The 17,550-nt window shown below is 42.6% G+C and overlaps 1 protein-coding gene across 2 annotated transcripts in view; it reads right to left on the bottom strand.

Annotated features, from left to right (window-relative positions):
* Positions 1-17,170, bottom strand: part of ANKH (ANKH inorganic pyrophosphate transport regulator) — a 108,674-nt gene extending 91,504 nt beyond the window's left edge. For both annotated transcript variants that reach the window (XM_013952782.2, XM_013952790.2), the window contains exon 1: positions 16,763-17,170. In XM_013952782.2, coding sequence (XP_013808236.1) covers positions 16,763-16,858 — 96 coding nt within the window. In that variant the 5' untranslated portion in view covers positions 16,859-17,170. The remainder of the gene's footprint in view (positions 1-16,762) is intronic.
* Between the last annotated feature and the right edge of the window lie 380 nt (positions 17,171-17,550).

The following is a 17,550-nucleotide window of genomic DNA, read 5'->3' as shown; positions in this document are numbered from 1 at the left end:
AAGCAGAATAATTAGACCGTGCTCAGTCAGTGCTCTCACACTCACAAATATGCAATATAACTGCAAAGAATACAGAAACAGCCTAGTCAAATAAAATTCCCTTTTCCATCAAATTTGGTTCAGCCAGACAAAAATGCAAAATATCTGAGACACAGGAGTGAGCCTCCAAATGTTTCAACATTTACTCTTTTTACTGGATGTCTTGTTCCATTCACATCATAAAACCATTTTAAAATCACATTTTTAATTAGCTAGAGCAACACAAATATGGCTTTCTTGGTCACTGCATTTAGACAGAGGCCAACAAATTGAATGCCCTCACTTCTAAAATGCCACATTTCTGAATATATCATGTCTTACAGAACTTGTGGTAGATTTTTTCTTTTAATGCACCATTACCATAATAGTGGTTGCTTCACTTTCAGAAGGACCAGAGCAGTATAATTAAAATGGATGGTAATATACAGACTGAGGTTTTCAAAGTGGCCTATGGGAGCCGGGCATTTCTCTCCCAGTACTCTCTGTCTGGATGCTTTCCCCTCTGACGTTCTTTTGGCACTCTTGTATTTTATTCTGAATGCACTATACCAGCAACATTGAAAAGGATTTTCAAATCACAAAGCTAACCTGCTATTTGGAATTAACCAAAGAGAAAATGGGAAGGTATTTCACGTTTTGAGATCGTCCTAGATCAGGATCAATGGCAACGACAAAGCAAACACTGAAGCTTGGCTTTGATTTATCATTAGCATGCAAAACAGAAAAAATGAACAGATAAGCTACCCTGTGACTAGTGATAAAAGGGCACTGCCAAACCGTTCCATATTTTGTTTAACACATTATCATTGAAAACACTTTCTTTATGAATTGGAATGTACATTGTCTTCTCTTATTATAGTTTTCCTCATTTGACTGACTGAACAACCTCCATCCCCAAGCTCATCCCTTTTCTGTCACCCCCCCCCCCCTTGCTGCTGGAGCAAAAAATGAACAGAGCTTCATTTGTTCACCAGTGCCAGCGTCAGCAGTAATGTCAGCACAGCAGAAGCAATGGCCCTGCCTCCACAACTCTGGGTGAGAGGACATTTTGCATTTCCGGGGATCACGCATCCTAATTAACTGCTGTTCCCCTGAGGGAACAGCTAGTGGTTTTGTGTAGGTCTAAAGTAAGCAATGATTAAAAAAAAAAGAATGCTAAAAAATAGTATTTAAAAAACACTGCATATTCTAAGAGATGAAAAATTTTGCTATAAGAACAGAAAAGCATTCATAATTCAGCTTAAATTGTAATAGCGGGGTCTCTTAATCACTGGAACAGCATAACTTGAAGCTAGAGCACTTCATTCTTGTACATCTACTCAAGTGCTTCCATTCCTAATATATATATAAAATGTTAGTTGTCTGTACCAAGTTCTGCTTTCTTTCTTTCTTTCTTTCTTTCCATCACACAGGGAACGAAAACAACTTCCAAGGGCTTTGGCTTCTGTCCTTTGCTGTGTTCCAGGCACGCATGCAATAGAAGCACTTTCATTAACTGATTATGCTCAATCTTAAAACCAGATAGTTTGTCCCTGATCTTTCCAGAGCCTCATTCTTCTGGTAGCCTGGAGCCTTCTTCAATTTCCAGCTTAAAAGTACTCCTGGTCTGTTTACACTCATATGCTGCTATCCAGTTTGCTCTTGTTTGGAGGTAGGCAGGTATCCTCCCTTATCTACTTACAGAGAGCAGCCTTATTCATGCTCAGCCTTTCTTTGCTGGGAGACAGAAATCAGGCTGCTTCAGTTTCTCCTTCTCAGATAGGATGATGAGAAGTGGAGAAACTAATAGCCCCTCTTTGTGCCTATTCTTTTGAGCAAGTTTGAATTGGCCTCATAAGTATGTGTGGTCAGAATTGTGCGAAGTATCCCAAGTGAAATCATGAGGCTCGTATTAATATTTCCTTATCTCTATGGGGAAATAGCTCCAGATAAGTCCCCCAATATCTCCAATTTTCTCTCCTTTATGTCATCCTCATGGATTTCATATTGCTCTTCTTCCCCAGAGAACAGGAGCCCTTTGTGATACTACTTCAAGCAGACTGCAGTGCCTAGGTAGGAAAACATCCACTGATATTCCTTTGGAGATGAACCAGCTTTAGTTAACTTCAAATCTGTGATATGAACTCTTGAGAGCACTAGGCAAGCCAGAAGCAATCTGCTTCTGGAGCTGTTATTTCACTAACTTGTTTATTTGGAATATTTTCTCCTGGTTGGATGTTTTGATTCTTTCCATTATACTAGTTTGCTTGCTGCTTCCTTACTCTCCTCCACTCTTTTGCTTCATCTTTTCTTCATTATCAACCTCTCTAGAAATGCTACCATCAGTTTCTGTACAGTTACGAGATTTTCATAAAGATTCTTAAGACCACCACTGGCTCAGCACACATTTAATTTAGAATGTGTACTGGGTCTGTCTCACACCATACTATTCATGCTATTCATCCTTGATTTGGAACAAGCCTTCTGGTTTAGTTATGGGCCTGAAAATGTCTGAAGCAAAATTATACATAGCACTTCAAGGATATTTATAAGGATAAGAATGGTTATAAACATCTCCAAAGTTCCTAGAGATGAAATTTTGATGCATAAATTCATGAAGGATACATTTCTGCCAGAACCCTCCACTGAACACCTACTTGACAACATCTGGAATGCTCTGAACAATCTACTCATGCACATGTACAAATGACAGAGTTTGACACGCTTCTCCCAAATTTCCTACAAGGATTGTTTTTGAAAGAGCACACCAAAGAGCAGAACAACTCTGTGATCCAAAAGAGGCTTTGCTGAGATTAGACTCTCTCAGCTCTTCACTCCAACATCTTTATCTCTGACCTTGCAGATAGGAAAACATCACTGGTCAGCTACAACAATGAGACCTATATGGCAGGATGATCAGGCATGTGAAGAATGCAGGCAATGTTATTCTCCTCTCTGATCCAGAAATTGGCTTTAAGACTTAGCAAGAAAATAATCACTCTGACCTTTGTTTGCAACATCCTAGAAAAACAGCGAGGACAGCAGGCATTTACCACGTGCCATCAGACAAGAACACGCAGGGAGAAACATTTCCCTGCTTCCCTGACACAGCAGCATCCTACCGGGGAGGAATTTGAAACAGGCAACTGGGGTGCCGGCAGTGGCAGAGCAGTCACAGCCATGTCTCACGAGCCCTGCAATGTGCCTGCCAGTGGAGAGAAGAAGTATCTGAACTGGACTGACCCAGACCTGGTTCTGACATGATGGGATGTGAAAAGGGAAACAAAGATGGCTGGGCTACAAGTTTCCCGGTACCACTTTTGCATGTTCGGAGGAAGAAGAGGCAAGGCAGGACTGTTCTGCTAGCTAAAGTCTTGTAGCTTTACAAAGCATGCATGTTTAACTTAAAGCCTGCCTGGCTTCTACTTGTATCAGATAAATACCTGTGCATGTGCTTAACTCAGGCCTAAATTTAAAGCTCACGAACATCAAAAAGACTTCAAGTTAACCATTTCTCTTGCTGAACCATGACTGTTGTTTACAAGGAGGGAATGTCCAGAGGGTGATCCATGGGAACCTTGCTGTCATTATCACAGTGGGCTGTTTGCCTGCAAACATTAATGAAACATATTCTGGAGGAAGCCCCCGGAGAGGCACAGAAAAGAAAAATTAGATTTAGGAGAGGACAGAAGGGAAGCAAATATCTGAAGATTAAAAATGACTCTGGAGAAAAGGGCAGCGAATCTGTGACACTACCAAAAAAGAGGAGGAAGCAAAGGAGAGGCTGTGCTGAGCGTTCAGGAGCTGTCCAGTGCCAGAAACTGCAGCAGCACAGGACCAGACTTCACAAGAGTGCTCAAGCCATCGCTGAAACCAAACGAGGCAACACAAATTGTATTTTAAATAAATATGTATGAACCACTAAAAGGCCAAAAAGAGATGGTAACAGACGAGCTTTATGAGGAACTATCCTTTTGGGTTCAACTTGGCAGGCTGCAGAAGACAGACTGTTGGTTATTGTGCTGGATCAGTGTGCTGCTGCACAGGGATTCAGCAGAAGGGAAAAAAGGATTGAATTGTGCGTGGCTCCCTATTTTTATATCCTGTTTCTCTCTTTCTCAATGGGACATTTTATTTCTTTCACAAAGGAATCACAAAACAAAGGGATATACACAGAAGACTTGAGGTTTATAGAATCTTATCTAACCAAAAAAGAAAGAAAAAAGTACAGCGGTATTTGGTGCTAAATGTCATGAGATAGAGGCATTATTCTTTATGGAAAGCAAATGAGAGTTGCTTATATTTGGAGTCGTCTTTGAAACCAACTCCCAGAAGCTCCAAAAACAACCTATTGCAAAACAGCTACTAATCCTTTTTTTGTAATCATTCAAGCTGTTTGTGCATCCCTCACCCCAGTGCCGTGACAACAGCAAAGTGAAACAGTGTTTACGGCCCCTAATGCTATAAGCTTGTTATAGTGAAAAAAAATCCAAATATCCTTTCTTCCGTCTGCACTCATAACCACTTCCCTGAGCAGCTCTCTGTCTGGACGATTTGCCTTTTTCTTGCCATAGCACACCATAATCAGAGCACTCGAAAGATAAGGCCAACTTTTATGGAAATTGTTATACTCGCATATAATGGTTCTTTTTGAACTGCAGCTATGAATACTATCTGCCTGAAAAAAAGGTCAAGGAGATGAATGAGTCATGTTTTTTTCCTCCACTTATTTCTACAGTTCAGTGCAGATTATCCTTTTCCACCAGCTGGACTAGTATTACTTTAACATTCTTCATGGTGCTGGTGATAGAGAACCTGATGGCCGCCTCGTTAAGCTAAACTTACAGTAACGTGACACCTTTGACTGCTTTTGACTTCCAGCAGGATAAGTGAGGAAAAAATCTCTAGTTCATTATTCAGCAAGATATCAGTGATGAAATTATGGCCCTGCAGCCACTTTGTATGCAAGTGTCTCCATCTTTGTATTGTGGTAAAAAGCTTTCATGACTTGAGACAAACATTTGCTTGACATTGGGACTTTCTGGGATATTCTGGGACTTTTGATTCAAAAGTTCTCAGGCTTTTTCCTTTCATGCGGCTTCCCCCTTGATCTAACTCTCTCCCCTACCACTCCCTCTTCCCATTTCCCCTTTTAAATCAGTGGATGTACACAGACTACAACAGACTTTGTATCTGCAGATCACTGCAAGCACAACTGAATCCTTGGAGCTTGGGCATAAATATGCCACTTAACATGAGGTTTCCTGACTAAGTCCTCAGGCAGGAATTGGGCTTTTGCTAGCAATTTGCTTTTTAGTGATGCAACCATCCACAATGTGGTAGGAGCTTGCAGCTCACAAAAACGGCATGCCGTGATTTCAAAAAGCTAGCCCGCAACTATACAGGCCTTTTCAGGACAGGGATTCAAAGATCACCAACAGGTCAAGTCTGTAACAAAAAAGTGTCAAGCAGGCTACCTGCAGTGATTTCTCATAAATTTATTAAAGAGAGAAATGTTGGCCTCTGCACAGTATGAGCAGAAAAAGCACACTCCTTATATATTAGAGCAAGAGACATTTCTAGAGAAAACTCTTCCAAAGTCTATTACAATGCTGGAGCGTGTCCTAACCAACAGACCGTTAACTGCATCTCAGAAGGCTCATATAAGAACAAGATGGTGAATGCTGAAAGGTCGTCATGCTTTCATGCATTGAAATAAAAAGCTCTGGAGCAAAATAACCGCCCACAAGATATAAAGAACACCAGCGCAGCGATCAGGATTGCTGTCAAGGTCACATTTAAAAGAGATGAGATCCGTGTATAAAACCATTTGTTCAAAAATAAAACAGCATTTGCATTGCAATCACCATCATAGCATGTAACCAGCAGTGTCTCAACATGTAAAGCGCATATCAGGTACACATGCAATTACCTAAATAGTTCCATGCACAGCTCTTGTCCTTCCCTTAACCATTTTGCTCTTGCCTATAAACTAATACATAGTCAAGACAGTACTTGGCACCACTCAGTGTATAGTTTTGCTATAAATGCATTCTCTTTTTCCTGCTCAGACACAACATACTACGTGTGTGTGTGTGTGTGTGTGCGTGCATGCATGTGTAGGTCTTTCATATTACAGAAGAACTTAAAAAACACATTTACCGGTGGCAAGTAGAAAGCTTTTCTGGATGACTACCTTCAGTATATTAAGGATCTGAAAAATGTTTTGTGGTTTGGACTTCCTTTCTCTTTTAAAGCAAATGCCTAAGATTGTGAAACCATCATGCCTCAGCATAAGCACAAGGGAAGCTGGTAGTGTTGTCATACTAAATTTGTGGCCCGACATTTCCAGTCGTTTTGTACTACTTAAGTGCAGAGAAAAATGACCAGAGATGTCTCTGTGACTGCAACAAAACCAATGAGAACTGGGATTATTTTAATGGGGCTTCAAAAACCTCTTAACACGAGTTGGCAAAAATTAGCATTTAATGGAGAGGATGATCCAGCTACTCAGATCAGCTGGGAAGCAGACTAGTGAAAGGAAGATCTCTTCCCCATCACCTGTGAGACCGCCAAAAGACTGCACAGGGGTGCTAGCAAGTGGGAAAAGTAGCTGTCCTTCTGAGTACATCGCATGGTATGTTCAATTCTGGCTGGTGTAGTGAGTGGCAGGATTGAACTCCTCTCCTAAGCAGGCCTCTTGGGCTATGGTGAGTGGACTGTAGATGATCCTAGCATTCAAACTAATTTCCAAAATGCCACACTGGGTGAGGATGAGGGCTGGACTGATGGAATAAGTTACAAAAGCCAGTTACAGGGAGAAGGCAAAATGGACTGACTGACCAAGGCAGTTGTGATGTTAGCCCACAGGAAAGCCAGGAGTGGGAAGCAAAGGAAAAGCAGGAGAGATGTGTTTGCCCACACGTCCCTTCTAGAGGTTCAGACTGGGACCATGGCTCTGAGCCTTTCTGTTCCTCTGCTGCTGGAACATTAACTGTGAAATCTACTGGCCCAGGATTTCTTTATGCCCCTAACTGCCTGAGTCGTGCAAAAGTTGATAACTACCTGTAATCAATTAGAATAAAGAGCTGTCCTTCAGGTTCCAATCTGGTGACAAGGCCATATGGATGTCTGCATAACTAAACTCCTTCAATATTTAAGAGACAACCAAGCAAAGCAAATGATTCACAGAACTGAACTGAAAGGACAGCTTGGGTGCAGGGTTGGAAGATACTGCATGTGCTTTATGCCACTGCAGGACCTGAAACACCCTTTGTAGTTGCTGAGTCCATAACATAACTTACCCTTCTAGATTGCAATATGTGTCTTTGAGGAATATACGGTTCCCAAGTTGCTTGTCTTCCCTGCCAGAAGACTTGGTCTTCATCTGCAACCTACCCTGTACAGTACTTTACATTGATGACAATATTCTTTGCTTTCAGTGATTCACTGAATTTGAACTCACATAAAATGGAACCACCATCTAATGCCATCTGAAGCACAGGATTCTTCATGCCAGCATACTTCAAAACTAAGTAATGTAGGAGATGGAACGACTCATGCTCTTTACTTGGAGAATTATCTGGAGACCTTTCCAATCCAGATTGTGTTTTATTGCCCTGATCTTTCTTGTTGCTCCTGGCCATGTTCTCCTGTGCGGCACTGACCTAACTAACACTATTTCCTCTCCAGCGTGATTATACTTTTCATATAATTGCAGACAGTTATCAAATTCCCTTTTTGTCCAAGCTACGAATGCTTAATTTTTATAATGTTTCCTCTTACATAACAGATTTTTTTCCATGTTAGCAGAACCAAAAATGTGAAGTGTCTTCCAGAGCTGTAATGTTGCTAACTATACATTTTCTTTTCAAATGTGCTAAACACCTTCTAATTGGTAGATGTTGACAGAGGAAATGGTAAAGATGGACTTGTGTGACAGTCTGCCTTTCATCTGCAGAAGTACAGACTTAAGATCAAAGGCTCCCGCATTCTTGGAACATACTGGTACACTACAGCAACGAAAATCTTCACAATAAGAAGGGAACTGCTTGGGGCCGATCACAGCGAGAATCAACTTAACTGGTCATGGCTACAGGAACAGCAGCTGCTGCTCACTGACAGAGAGGTTATAAAAATAAGACACTGGTCACTGATATGCAGCAGAATGAAAATGAGGTAAACACAGCATGAGTAGGAAGCAAACAGGAAAGTGAGCCTCATAAAATCTAAATAAAAATCCTCCATTTTCGGGGAAGTAAATGTCAAATACTGTCATTAAGAAACAGGACAGGAACAGTGGATGCAGTGAAGCTCTGCCCTTTATGTCTACACATGCAAACCATCTGACTCTATTATGGGAAAAAATCAGTCCCAGATGGCATGCATCAACTCTTTCTTAGGCCAATGTAGGTCAAAGCAGTGCAGTTACACAAATCTAAGAAAATTCAGATATAACCTGCTTCTAACTTCATTCACTAATTTAAAAGCTAAGGAGGCAAGAAGACAGACCTGTTCCCTGCCAACAGCCTTTCAAATGTATTTGTCAGGAAGCTACTAACATGTACCTTGGTGCAGTGAGTCTTCAACCGATGGCTTACAGAACCCTGTACTTGAAGGGCTGTTTACAAGCAGTCAGAGAAAGAGGGCCAAACAAATGTAAGCTCAAATACGCTATCCAGCTTGTGTGGATGGGAATTTTTTCTGCATCTCCACTGGAAGATTTTCTGGGCTCTACAAATTGAAAAAGGTTGGAAACAATTACCTTAGCACTCATCCAATAGCAATGCAAAACAGCCATGTGAAGCAAACCATTTGAAAATAAGTTGCATTTTGCGTTTTGTCATGCCAGCTCTAACAGTCTGGACAAAACACTTGTGACAGTAAAAGCTGAAATCTTGCTGAACCACCATTCAGAAACGGTGCTACATCAGTAAAGAAAACTGCGAATGCTGGGCAACAGCCATCGCCCTTTCTCCAAGAGTGACACTCCCGCCAAATCCGAAACAGTGAATTATTTGTGTAATCTTGGGAAAAGAATTATTTATGGTACAATACCTTGAACTCTCAGGTGCAACAGTGAGATGTATTTTTAAATAACTGCTTTATTTCTTCAGTATTTCTCATCTCTCCTTTTCTAGAGTGCTCTTGAAAATGGTACAGAAATCAATTGTGTTCACAAATAGCAATGCCGTACTTTAACTCTCTTTGGCCAAGGCTTGTTTCCACCTGGAATTATTCTTGGTTAATGTTTCAGGCAGGCACTTTTATTCTACAGTATATCAGAAAGGAACTAATCAAGGAAAACTGCCTATGCAGACAAACTTTAAGGGTAACAAGGCTCTGTGGAAAATCTTAAACAGAAATGATACCATAGATCAGAGAGAAGCTGGAGCACTGCAGAGCTGTGCTGTTTCAGACACTGAGGTTCATGGGCAATTTAGATCTCTTGTTCTTATGGCAGTTCTTTTTTAATTCTCAGGCTAATTGTTATCTGAAAAAGCAGCAGCAGAGTCTGACACCATAGCTACAGGAATATCATGTCAGTAGGAAATCAGGCAAGCAGAAGGAAGCATAATCTGATGATCTAGTTGCATATTAACACCCCGGCTTTCCCCTCCCAAAATCCACAGGTTTCCAAGAACAAACATCATGAGATACCAATAACTAGTTCGATTAGCTGGTTAAAATCTAAGGTCATTACAAATTTTCTATGCAAGTTTTGAACAAATACTGATCTGATATGCCACTTAAACTGGAATTTAGCTTAGCAGCACTATATCCATTATTTAAGAAAATCACAGATTTCTGAAAGTTGCTACAAAGCAAAAACTGGCATTGCTCGGTTTTATGCAACAGAGGTTGTTGCATGAGTTGGCAGATATATTTACATTTTCTATTTATACAGCAACTTACATCCATGTTTTACAAACATGAAGGAATAAACTTTTCAACTGCCTTGTGAAACACATCACTATTCCAAAACCAGCAAAACTGACGCAAAGAAAGACACGTATGTCTTGTCTAGAATCAAGACAGAAAGTCACTTAACGGATACTATCTGCACTTTCAGAGCTGGAGCCTCACTTCTTTGCACATAAACACAACCATTCATCTTCAAACAGTTATAAGTTTGATCATGTCATGTAAGTCTTTGTATACAACCAGTTTCTCCATTCAGCAGCAAAATGAGAAAATTTTTTAAAAAATTAGCTTAGACCAAATCAAATACAAATGGAAGTCAGCTCTCCTGTTGTTGTGAAAATGCAACAAGAAAACACAAACCAAAAAAATTTGAAACAAATTAAATGGTCATTTTAGCTCAAACCTGCAAGTTTTACTTTTGGCATTTCTTTCTATGATAAGGAATACAATGGTTCAATCCCCTTTCAAAGTTCCAGTTTTGAACCCATGTTTTAAAATTAGGTTATGGGTATTTTCAGCTTTCCTTACTAACACTCTTTGGGTTTACTAGATTTTCACTGGAGTATGGAGGAGAACCCAGGACCCTACCTCCAAAGTAAACAATGTGACAAGTACAACACGATCCTTTTTCAGTCAAGGACTGCTTAAGTATCCTAAGCAAACTGGACTATCTCCAGAGAGAGCCCTCCACCCTAGAGACTGGGAGCCTGAACTGTCAGGCAGACATCATAAATGCATCTGGTCTCCCAATGCCTTGGGCAATCTTCTGGTGGGGAGAATTGTCTCCACCACGCAGACATGGAAGTTTTATTTTGCATCAACCTACTTGGCAAAAATCATATGAATTCATGAACAGTTTTGAGATGAACTGAACTATTTTAGATTGTTTTCCCCTTCCTCCCTCCAACCCTTCCTGGAAATAGGTTAGTTCTACAGTTATATAGCTAGCCAACTACTCCAAACATGCTTAACAGGTATCATGAGCTACAAAACCTGCCAGTGCTTAACTGTGAAGTGTAAGGAAGTCCAGAGGAGTCATTATATCAGCGCTGACACAGTCATGGGGGGTGGGAAGGATGGAAGTGGGATGCAGGAAACTGAAGAATTTTGTGAAGGAAAGAAAGGGTAGGATGCAAAAAGAGAAGGTATTGACAAGTGAGGCACAATGCAGATCTGAGCTGTAGCTTATATATTTTACAATAGGGCAACATGGAGCACTGCAAGGGATGGACGTCTCATTCTAAGGTTCATTCTCACAGTTTCTAGTATCATCTGAAACCATCACCAGAATTATAGCCTCCCTACTCTTTATTACCTGTTTATTTTTATCATATATGTTATAAATTGCAAATATATACTGGTTTAGCTGCTGGCAGTATGTGCCCCTGTAACCTTTTGAGTTAATATATTGCTGAGATTTGGCTTTTAGCTGCCAATATGTCTTATTAGATCTTCGACTTTTTCCCAGATGTCAGTGTATGTTGCTTGTTGTGCAACTCCCATAAATGCTCTGCGTGGCTGGTGAATGGACTGTCTGGTGTCTAATGCCTGTTGCAATTAATGCTGACATATAAGCCTAGTTAATCACTCGTGTAGTCTTAAAAATGGGTCATGTGACCTACAGAGCACTTAGCATTGTCATTGCTAGTGCTTGGCAGATGCCAACCTAGGAGCATCTGGCTTGCAAATCCTGCAGGAAAAATGAATTCCTTCAAAATACTACCACTGTTTTTTTTTTTTTTTAAATCTGTTGATAGTGGACTTCGTAGATGTTTGCTTCTTCAACACAATTTGATCTAAATTTAATTTAAAATTACCATACTAGTACCACGCTAATAATGTGGTGGTGGTAAACACATACAGTCGTAGTCTATATCAATTATAAGATCTTGTTAGGTTTCTTATTTATATGGTACTAAAGTCCTATCTGATTTGATTTAAATGCGTCACTGACCTCTCACAATAGCAATCACAGGAATACTTTGTACTCATATAGCACCCTTCATCTCAGAGCATTTCTGAAACACTAATTTTCATTACATCCTTGTGACACATAGGTAGAAGTTTATGCACACTTCAAAGACAGGTGAACTGTGACACAAAAAGGTTATGTAACTTGGCCCAAATCCCATAGGAACAGTTGGGAATATGAGTTCTCCCATTGCTTTTTCTAAACTTCCAGGCAATAACACCTACCCCCAAAATGGTCTTCATAAAGCATTAATCAAAACGTTTAACCTCCTACTAGGTTTGCAAATGCCACGGATAGAAGATAAGCTCCCTAATTCTTTTTGATACATTATTCATGACTTGTTCTGCTTTTCTGGCAACACTTTTTTTCTTAAGAATAAAAAAGAAACCCATTCAAATACAAGAAAAAAAAGCTGTTTATTTTTCAAGCAATGACTGCAAAAAAAAAAATCCAATCAAAAAGAGTTAGCATTTCCTTTAGGGCTTGCCTGTTTAATCCCAACTACTAACTTGTGTGCAATCTATGGCAATTTCTCTGCAGGACCAGAGCACCCTAGTGATTTCAGGAGAAAGCGGCAGTAGGACTCCGTTTGCTTGGTTTCAGTTTCCAAGGAACTACATGCCACTGAACAAAATCATGCCTGTAGATGCAATGATTATGGTTGCAAATTGCCCAACCAATAGCTAGTGACACCAGTTCAAACTAACAATTAGGGGCCTGGCTCTATTACCACTAAACAGGAAAAAAAACCCTACTGTTCCAGTTGATAATTAAGGAATTTCGGCAGACAGGCCACCTAGTGCTGACACTATTTTCAAAATATTGCTATCTGTCCTTTGTGACTCTGTGAGTAGCAAACAGGGTTATCAGCCATATTCACAAATTGTATTTAATCCTGCCTGAGGCTGACCATGCACTTCTGAGCAAATTAATTAACTATATGAGCACCGCACTACTCCCCTTTTATAAGAACGCTAATACAAATGTACACATAAATCACAAATTAGGCCACCGCAACATACATAAGCAGTTTTGAAATGGTGTTAAAGGAAGACGGATTTGGATGGTGATGGCTTTTCGAGTGTAGGGGTAGGGGTGGTATTATTTGCTGGGTGAGTATTTTGAGGTTGAGTGAGTTGTTTGAGGTTGCATGTCACACTCCATCACATTTATTTATTTCCAAGCAAACACTCTCAACAATTTTTTTCATGGAAGCTGGGATTTTTGATGCAAACTCTGATCTCCAGCAGATGGGCTCTAAATAAACCACTAATTATAGTGAATCTTGTGATAAAACGTTAAGAATTAAGAATGCTCTCAGCAGCAGAAGGAAAGTAAGAATCTTCCTTCCAGTGGTAAGTGTTAAGCTCTTTGGATGAAAATGCTGTGGTGTGTATATATGTGTATGTGTGTGTGTACAGATAGAGATAAATAAATAAATACATGTGCGCGCACATTTGCACAAAAACACACACACACACACACACACACACACACATTGTGCAGAGAAGGAAAGATGAACCAAAATATTTGGTTCTATTTTCCTGGAGGCCTTACTCTAAGAAGAAAAATTCATAAAAAATATGTAGTATTGTAAATAAATTCTATAAGAAGCAGGCGGTAAAAGGAAATAACAAAAATAGGTTAAAAATGGTTTATTTCTCTAACCTTCTGTTAATTTACCTGGTCTACTTGTTTTTAGTAGAACCAAAATTCAGATGTTTGTCCAAGAAGATTTTACGAGCTGAACAGATGAGATCAGCTGACTAGATGGGAGTAACTCTGTAATATAGCTTTGTCCTAAAGGGTTATTGGATTAGGGCCCAAAGGCCAACAGAAGACTGACTCTTCATTGACTATAGCAGTTCTGGAACAGACTGCAGGAGATGAGCTTGTTAGTTTTTATGAGCATTGCTTTAGCATTTTTTACTTCCTACAAACTAAACAGAATTGACATAGAAAACATATAATCGTATAGGACAAGGACGACTGTCATAAACTATCTTCTACAAATATTCTATATCTTTACTGCAAATTTCACATTAGCCATTGAATAAAAGTATTCAAGACCTGGAGAAGTCTCTCAAGCTAAAAAAAAGTTGAAATAATGTTTTCTTCTTGCTTTTAAATCTCAGGCTAGTGTATTAAGTTTTATTAAAAAGGCTCTGACTTGAACACTCTGCTTCCAAATACTCCTCCTGCTTGAGAAAGCAATATATGAATAAGACATATCAATGTATGAGTAAGACATATCAAAGTTCACGACTTACAATATTCCTTAAAAACCTAAAAAAAAAAATCCTTAAAAAGAAGACTTTCCTGCTCAAGCAAGGCTCATTCTCCCCTAGTCTTATGCAATAATCTCTTATATTTGACCCATAGTTTTCCTTCTGTCTCTTTTACAGTATTGTTCAGAGACGGAAACTTCATTTCATGTAAATTTGACTAACTTATATTAACGTTCTTAGAAATCTTTCTTATCTGAAGCAAACATTCACAGAAGGAGGTACTGAAACCTTCTCAGAGCTATCTGTTGGCACAGCCATTCTTTTATGTTGCCTCCATTCAGCCCTGTTATTAAAATGATTACAATTTTGGAGAGCAAAAAGGTGACTGGCTCAGGAAAACAATGTATTTTCAGCAACACAAGCCCAGTTGTAATGTCCTACAAATGTAACAAATAACTGCACATATTATATACAAGAAAATAAAATTACTATCCTTGTGTCTGTAACAGGATCTCTTCAGACCGGGAGTCACTTTGTCCCTGCCTCAGTTTTCTGATTCCCATCTAGGTAAGTCTCCCACTAGGCTGGTGCAGAAGGCATCTTTCCAGCTCCCATTTCCGACCCAAGGTTTTCTCCGGTAGTCTCCCTGCTCCCTAGATTTTTCCCTTTTTAATTAGGTACCTCCCAGCCTGCCAGACAGGGAATAACCCCAACTCCCCTGGAGGGACAATCCCAACCTGAGACGTGGCTATCATTTAAATTCCCTTTTGTGAGGTATTTTCTCCACAAAGCTGCAAGAGTTGGATAGATATGTGTTTATAAGTATCATCCACATATTAACATCCCCACAGTGTAACTAGTGACCAGGACACTGGTGCCAGGCCAGAGAGAATGATCCTCATTTATAAAACTGTAATTTCTTTGTTGAGGGAAGGGCTCCTCTTTTGCTAAGCCACACTGATTTGAGAGATGCTTAATAATTTGCTTGCTAATTTTTGAAGCCTGATCCAAAGCAGACTGAAGTCAATGGGAACTTTTTAACACACTGGTATTGACTTTGAATCAAGCTGACTTTGTTTGAAGCAAATTGTATATATGCACCTGTCATACTAAGTTTTCTGAATGAACTGCTTTCAATTTAACTTCTGTAGCACATTAGTTATTAATATTTAAGCTATTTTTCCCCCGTCTATCTCTTCTCTTTCTTGAGGGGTTTTATTTTCTTGAGCGGGGTTTATCAAAGACTGACTTAGTAGTAGTCATTAGACAAGGCTGCAATTACACCTTTTAAAATATCATGGCTTATCTAAATTTACAGGACTATGAGATTAAAACAACTATGATAAATGTATCACTAGTGTTAACTATTTTTTCCTACTGTAATGTTTTTCCTTTGATTTTGCTCTTTAACTGCAGGCTGAATTACCTACTAATTTCCTGGTATCTTTGCTCAAGGAGCAAGTGCACACTCTGGTTAGAAAATACCAGCTTCTTGGCAAAACCGAGTGACTTATGACAAGGATAAAAGTGACATGGGATACTTATTCTGGCTGTCCAGCTTAGCCCTTGTGAATAAGCATTAGTGTGTACTGTCCTACTAAAAATTTCAATGCAAGGCCTTGTATTCCAGTCTGACACAAATACCGAGCCGAGAGACCAGAGCGTTCTCCACATCACAACGCTATGACAAATAAGTATCCTGAATTAAAAGCTCAGGGAAAGAAGAGCGTATGTCAAGTACACAGGGTATTTTTAGTGCAAACGTCGCAGACTGGGATTAGGAAGAAGAAGGGCTGCAGGGAGAGGAGGCTGGCAAGGCGGGTATTTACTTGGTGCCTAAGACAGAGGACAGCCTTAGATCAGGAAGGGTATTTGAGCGGGGCTGAAACGGAAATTTCTTGCTGCCGAAGGCGGGGCAGCCGCGGCAGCAGCCCTTCTCGCCGCCGCCTGCCCTGCCTGAGCTCCCACACGGCGCAGCAGGCGGCGCACCTGCCCCGTGCCCCGCGCCCCGCTCCGGGAGCGAGGGGCCCCGGCGCTCCCCAGCAGCGGGCGCGGCGGCTCCGCGGAGGGGCCGCGCCGCTGCGGCAGCGCCGCGGCAGGGTGCGGGGCGGGCGGCGGGGCGCTCCCCGGCACCGGTTTAGATGTCCCGAGTCCCCGGGCTGACCTGGAAATTGCAATGCGGCTGCTCGCCCTGCGCAGAAGGCGAAAATACTGCGCTGTGATTTCACCTGAGAAGTCATTTCAATAGCAGAAGGGAAAGTAACAAAAAAAAATGCATTATGTAATTTCGGATTATATAATCCTGAAATACAAGGGGGGAAAAAAACGAAAACCAAGCCAAACCCCGCGCATCCAGACAGCGCTCAGCACGGCCCGCGCTGCTGAGATTCACGGTGGAAAGGCGGGCGGAAAGCGCGGTGCGGGCGGCCGGCAGCGAGCACAGCCCCCGCCGCCCGCAGCCGCCGCGCAGCGCCCCGCCGCCCCGCCGGCACGACAGAGCCGCCTCGCGGGGCCGGGGCCGCCGGGACCCCCTGCGCGGGGCCGGGGACCCCCGCCGGGCCTCGCGGCGGCGGCGGCGGCGGAGGGAGGCGCGGGCACGGGCGCCGCCGCGGCTCGTTACCTGCTCCCCGAAGTCGATGGCGATGTTGGTGATGCCCAGGGGGACGAGGAAGCGGATCAGGGGCCAGTAGTTAGTGAGCGCCGGAAATTTCACCATAGTCCCAGCTGCGCGGCGGGCCCAGGCGCATCTGCCGCGGCAGGAGACCGCGAGGGAGGCCGGCGGCAGGGAAGGATGAAAAGGCAAAGGAGGGGTGTGTGCGTGCGAGCGAGGGAGAGAGGAGGAGGAAAGAAAAGAAAAAGAAAATAGAGCGAGGCAGAGCCCCCTAAAAACAGGGCGGCGGGGGGAGCCGGTGCCTCCCTGCCCTGCCCTGCCGACGCGGGCTGTGCGGCGCGGCGCGCTGCGTTGCCGCCTTAGCAGGGAACCCGAAAGCTCAAGTCCATCCCTGCTGCCCTCCTCCCACACAGCCACGAGCCGCCGCCACCGCCGCCGGAAAAAAAAAGAGGAGGGACAGGGCCGCCAGCGATGTCTGCGGGCAGCGCGGCCATCCTGGAAGCGCGGGGCGCCGCGGGGCCGCCCCCCCCCGCCGCCGCCGCCGGCACAGGCCGCGGTGCGGGGCCGGAGCCGGGGCCGGGGCCAGGCGGTGCAGCGGGCGGCGAGAGGCCGGCGGGGTCCAGCTGCCGGCCGCCGCTGCCCGCGCCGGGCTCCCGAGACACGTGGGTTTGACACACGCACCGCGCCCGGGCTGCCTGTCGGGAGGGGAGGGGAAGGGAAGGAAGAGCGGCACCGAGCGGCTCCTCCTAACGCCGGAGCGCCGGCACGGCACGGAGCGGCGCGGCACTCCCCGGCGG

This window comes from Apteryx mantelli, chromosome 2 (assembly GCF_036417845.1).
Source record: "Apteryx mantelli isolate bAptMan1 chromosome 2, bAptMan1.hap1, whole genome shotgun sequence".
NCBI lineage: Eukaryota > Metazoa > Chordata > Aves > Apterygiformes > Apterygidae > Apteryx > Apteryx mantelli.
This window is presented reverse-complemented; position numbering and strand designations above follow the sequence as displayed.